The sequence below is a fragment of the Ictidomys tridecemlineatus genome, chromosome 10, assembly GCF_052094955.1.
Source record: "Ictidomys tridecemlineatus isolate mIctTri1 chromosome 10, mIctTri1.hap1, whole genome shotgun sequence".
NCBI lineage: Eukaryota > Metazoa > Chordata > Mammalia > Rodentia > Sciuridae > Ictidomys > Ictidomys tridecemlineatus.
Genome location: NC_135486.1, coordinates 104,105,772 through 104,111,771, shown reverse-complemented (window position 1 = coordinate 104,111,771; position 6,000 = coordinate 104,105,772). Strand labels below are relative to the sequence as shown.

Below are 6,000 nucleotides of genomic sequence, written 5' to 3'. Positions count from 1 at the left end.
GTCCTTACCTCAGGACAGTGTGTACAATGTGAGAACTACTTACTATAGATCCTTAAAAGAACCAGAATTGCTTAACCCCAGTTACTCATTCAATTAGCCATGGGTAATTGGAAGTGAAAAAGCTACTGTATTATTGTTTATAATAGCAAGGAAATGGAAACTGATATCCATAAGTTGAATAGTAGAATCAACACAATATATACAATGAAACCAAAAGGTTTCAAAGAACTTGTTAAAACAAATTCTTCACTAGTACATGATCTCCAAAGTATATTTGATAACTGGAAGAAAGCAAGGTGCAAACAGTGTGGTGAGTATGCTGCCACTTGTGTAAAAGCAAGAGATGAGTCCCCAGGGTCACTTGCAGCATGCACCTTGAGTGGCAGGTCGCTTCTCCGGGAGAGCAAGCCCTCTTTTCCCAATGATCTCACTTGAGTATCTCTTTTTGTGGTGCTAAGTATGGAACCCAGGGTCTCAGACAGCCTAGGCATTTGTGCCACCAGAGCCATACCCCAGTGCCTAAGCACCTTCTTATCTACCCTGTATCTGCTTTCCAGCTGGACTCCCCTAAGCAGGAAGAGGTGCCCTGAGAACCTGTAGACTAAAGGCCTTGAAGGACACAGCCAGTGCTTGCAGCACCCGAGCTCTCACTCTCAGCACTTAGTTGTCCCTTCCCAAACCTCATGGGTAGAGAGAAAGCAAACTGAGAAAGGAAATATACTGTTTATTACTCATTTGAAATATCACATGCACTTTTAAAAATTTAAACTCTTTAAACATCTCAATAGCATCTTATCAATTTGGTGGCAGCAAAAGAAACACTACCAAAGACAAATATTTTGAAAAGCATTTACAAAAATACATTGCACAAAGTCCTATCTTGCATCTTTAAAAATAAATATTCAAAATATCTCCACCCCCAACTTCCAAATTTAGCTTTATATAGGAAATTTGACTTATATATGTACCTATAATATAGGAAACATCTGTACACATTTCACCCAACCTAGCTGCATGGGCATTGGTTCAACTCTCGGAGAAGCACAGATCTATGTGGCTGAAGTACTTGAGGACTGTACAGCCCACACAAAACTCCAGAGACCAGTGAGCACCGCCATGCTTTTTCTGAAAGTACAGCATTTATGGTGTGCCAAGGCTGTCTTGACCAACAAAATGTAAATAATTCTTAAAGTAAAACATCTAACACTTGAAGTGCCTTGTACATATCTCCATTATAAAGTCTGCTCATAAAATAGTCTGTAGTATTAAATATTAATTATAACCAAAAGAAGTCTCACAAGAATCAAGTGAGAATAGCTGACAGTTGGATAAAAGGCAAACCTCACTGAGAGCCAGTAAACAGTGCTGCCATAGGAAAGACTGGACTCTACAGCAATGATGACATGCCCTGGAGGGTCAGGGGCCTTAGTGTTGCCCCTTCAGCAGAACTCAAAACACAGCTCAAGGACAACAGAAGGTGAGATCTTTTAGTTGCTGTCCATGATGTGAATTTCAACTGCAACATCCTCCTGAGCTCTTCCATTTATGATGTTGGTTGGGACCCAAATTTCTCCCACCTGTAGCAGAAAAACACTCTGTCTTGCTCAGCACCAAGGAGGCACAGGACACGTCTCAGCCCCTACCCAACTGGGGAACCTAAGTGCTGAAACAAGGAACCCACCTGGTGGAAGTTTCAGAATCCAAAAACTAGGAGATGGTTTTCCCTGAAAGAACATGTGTGGGTTTGACAGATGGACTGTGTCTGCACTCCTAAAGGTCCAACAAACCTGTCAACTCCACCTGCTTTGCTCCTGATATCAAGAATTTAAAGGGCTTATATTAAAAAACAAATCCCCCAAATAAAATGAGTGTCTTTGAGAACCATACATTCAAATGAGTTTCCAGAGAACCCACCACGGAGTCTTTGTGGACCACGCACATGGCACGCAGTGCTTTTGAGGACTCACCATGCAGGTCCTTTGCCACTGCATATGCTGATTTTAGGGCTGACATGTTACTGTTCTACGCATGCCCTCACCCCAAGGATCCAGTGTTTCCGGCAGTTCTGGTATATACAAGCATATACAAAACTAGGGAATCCTTTATTTTGCGGGTTCTCCGTGAACTCTGAACCGATACAGGCAGGTATACTCAGGGTGGCCCCAGTTTGAGAGGATGCGGAGTTCCAGTATTTGGAAGGCTTTGTCAGGTCTTTCCTGAAATGGGAAAAAACACATTTACTTCAGATTAAGAGCCCTGACACCATCACTTCTCCTAGTATGCTATCTGACAGGAAACAGCCTTTGGAAATTAGAATTCTCAGTATGAACTTTCTAAATCATAAATTCAGGGAGACTCTCAGAACTAACCAGCCACAGACTGTCTTGCTGTCACCACCAATACCTGCACCTGCACACAGCTCTCTACAGCTGGGAGGTACAGGTTGATTTCCTGCCAAAGCTGATCCTTAGTGACCCTCAACAAGACTGTTCCCAGTGACAGAGATGGTGAAGGGACACGGCACCAGTCCTTACCGGAGCATGGAACATCTGCAGTGACTCCCCTTCTTGGTCATATGTGAACTGTCCCAAAGGCTGCCCTTCTTCTTGATACTCATTTTCTAAACCCTGAAAACAAGACCAGGTAGTCATCAGCCAATGGAAACAGCAGTCATCAACAGAAGTGACAGTGTCACTTCACCTCCATAAGCAGTACTGAAGCCCTATCTAGAAGCTTTTGTCATGGGCTTTCAACCAGAGCCACCCTCCGAGCCAGGTGTGACTGCTCCCATAATACAGATGGGGAAGATTGAGGCCAGCAGGAGGCGTGTGCAGGTAGCAGAGATGTGACTGTCCAGTGGCACAAACAACACTCACAGCTGCCCTCACCAGTGGGAATTCTAGGCTCCCATGAGCCCAAGAAGACACCAATTTAAGGATAAGTTTGTATACATTCTATCACAATAAAAAATAAAAAAATATAAATGACTATTTGATGTCTGTTTCATAATGAGGATGGATTTTGTAGGTATAAAAAATGCCATGAAAGAATTACAGGCCATGAGCAACTAAATAAAAACTGAGAGTGACAATGGGAGTCTTATCTGTGACATAGTGACTAAGGAGAGGGTGTGATCTCCAGAATGGAGTTACCAGAAGAACACACCTCTGCTCAGGGCTGGCAGAGACAGGAGCCGGGCTGGTGCAGTTTCCCCATACCTTGACTGCACTCTTACTAAGCCCTGAGCATCTAATGTGAGGACAAGTGCAGACAGAAGCCACTGCACTCATGCCACCAAAGGGTTAGTCCATGGGCTCAGCTGGGCAGCATTCTCCTGTACTTACAGATGCCTGGAGACTCTTAATTGTCATAGAGGGATGCTTGTGACAAAATTTTGATTTTTTTTATGGCGGAAAACAAAAGTTTATGAATAGTAATGTCTAAAATAGATTTTTTTTTTTTAAAAGGGGAGGAGGTCACAATGGTAATGGTGGCTTTCTCTAGGTGCTGGAGTTGTGGGTACCCTTTTTGAATTTTTTTTTTTTTTTTTTTTGTACTGGGGATTGAACCCAGAGGTGCTCTACCACTGAACTATATCCCAGCCTTTTTATGTTGAGAGGGTCTCACTAAGTTTCTGAGGCTGGCCTTGAACTTGCAAGCCTCCTGACTCACTGTGATTACATCAGGCTTTTTTCCAAATTCTATATCATTTATTTCTATAAATTTTAAAAGTAAAGAAAGAAAATTTGCTTTATTGTTTATCATTCACTTGCTTCAACACCACATCATGGTCCGAACTGTTAGGAAAAGTATAACGGCAGCAGCACCCCAGAAAAAAACCCTAACATGGCGCCTAAGAACCTTCTCTTCCTACTTTCCCCTTTTTCCATTCCTGCGGGTGTGAACTCTCCCGCTGGCGCCAATATTTCAAATCTCGCTGGTGGAGAACCTTAGCCCCAATAAGAACTAATTCCTGGGCTCTGGAACTGATATCTGGAAGAACTTGCCAATAAACGGGTGGCCTGCCATTTATCTAAGCCCTGCCATCTCTCCTTAGATCTATATAAGCATACAGCCTTTTGCAGTAAAGTGGAACTCTCCCCGGCAAATTGTCTTGCATGGAGGCTTCTTTCACGAGCTTCCTTCTTAGGTGAACAGACACTTGGAGAACCCCAGTCTCAAAGGCAGGCACATCTAACCCAGTCAGGTAAACTTGGCATGTGAACTGGACATTGACTGCTGTGCTACTCATGAGTGCCCCTCCCTGGAAAAGTGTCAGAATGTTCCCAAAACACTGAATGTACTAATTCTTCTGAAGGGCAGAGGGAGAAGGCAGAGGAGAGCTGCCATCAGTCTTTGGGTCATTCATCTTTGGGAAATTTCCGGAGAGGGAAATGCCCCAGCAGCGGGATGCACTTACGTAGACTGCGAAGTCCTTGGGGGCACTGGAGATGTTGCCAGTTGGTGACAGTGTCTTTGGTATGTGCTCCACTGTGAATATGGTGGGATGGATCTTCATTGACAGCCGAACTACCAGATACCCCTGGGAGCCTTTAAATGCCCAGCAATTACCTGGATATATGTCAGGCTAGGGAAAGGCAAAACATGAGAACTCAGAGTCTGAATCAGCCTTTAACCTCTTAAAAAACAGAAGCATTAAGGAAAAACAATGCTAATACTAAAATAAAAATAATAAGGACTTTTGCATGGTAAAAACTGTCATGAACAAATCAGAAGAGAAACAAGGAAAGCAAGGTGGCTGCAGTGTGTGCCTATAAGGGTCCCTTCCTTTTCCCCTGGAAAGGGGAAGTGCTGATGATTGAGTTGGTCACTAACCACCAAAGATGTAATTAATTATGCCTGTGTGATGAAACAGCCAAAAATCCCCCAAAGGCCAAAAGTTCAGAGGAGCCTCAGGACAGCTGAACACAGGGAGGTGCCTAGGTGGTGGCACAAAGGAATCAATGTGTTAAAGTTTGGATGTGTGGTGTCCCCCAAAAGCTCATGTGTGGGACAATGCAAGAAAGTTCAAGAAGAGATGATTGGGTTGTGAAAGTCTAACCCAATCAGTGATTAATCCCCTGACAGGATTAACTGGGTGGTGTCTGAAGGGTAGGGTGTGGCTGGAGAGAAGTGGTTCATTGGGAGTGTGGCTATGGGGTGTATTTTTTATCTAGAGAATGGAGTCTTTCTCTGCCGGATCATCATGGAGCTGCTTCTGTCTGCTATACTCTTCCACCATGATGTTCAGCCTCACCTTGAGCCCTGAAGAATGGAGCTGGCCTTCTACAGACGAAGACCTCTAAAACCGTGAGCCCATAAATAAACTTTTCCTCCTCTACAGTTGTTCTGGTTGGGTTCTTTTAGTCACAGCAGTGAAAAAGCTGACAAAAACACTAAGGAAGTGCTGGGGCCAGTCCCTCAGGCATGAACTCCCTCATGAGCTCCCACTGAGCTGCCTACCCATGATCCCTGCACTTCTCCAGCCGCTGCACAGGGCCCAGGCTGGGTGGAGGACCTCAGTCACCATAGAGACAGACAGCATCTACTCACCTGGATCACCACACGGGGTGACTGTGAGAAGTACCACAGGGGGATTCCAAACAGGCTTAGCAAGGCTGTCTTGGTTTCATATGTTTCAGAGCATCGAGTGCTCAGAATGCTGCCACCTGGAACAAAGTAAAGTTCATTTCATCATCTGACTCTACTACTGCCCCCAGCAAAGACTGCTGCCTGTTAAGCACTACACAGAGTGCTTTCATCTTCTCAAGTTTCCACTTGCAAAAAGAGCCTTTAGCTTCAAGATCAGCCCTATTCCTTTCCTTTTAAATTTTTCTAGATAAAGAATCAAGAATTCTAGCAAGCACCAGTCCTAGTGGTAGGTGAGTTTTCAAAGGACTACTTAAGGGGCAAGGTAATGCTATGCCAATCCTCAATTAAAACCAAAGTCCTGGGGGCCAGTAGTGACCAAAGAGGTATAAGATTTTCTTTGGGGTAACA

General features: G+C 44.1%; 1 protein-coding gene across 15 annotated transcripts in view; it reads right to left on the bottom strand.

The window, feature by feature from the left end:
• Positions 1–704: 704 nt before the first annotated feature.
• Sun1 (Sad1 and UNC84 domain containing 1) overlaps positions 705–6,000 on the bottom strand; it is a 43,554-nt gene continuing 38,258 nt past the window's right edge. For all 15 annotated transcript variants that reach the window (XM_005339828.5, XM_021719816.3, XM_040276676.2 and 12 more), the window contains 4 exons: positions 5,554–5,669; positions 4,421–4,588; positions 2,535–2,627; positions 705–2,216 (listed from right to left, as the gene is read on the bottom strand). In XM_005339828.5, the coding sequence (XP_005339885.2) occupies positions 2,103–2,216; positions 2,535–2,627; positions 4,421–4,588; positions 5,554–5,669 (491 nt within the window). In that variant the 3' untranslated portion in view covers positions 705–2,102. The remainder of the gene's footprint in view (positions 2,217–2,534; positions 2,628–4,420; positions 4,589–5,553; positions 5,670–6,000) is intronic.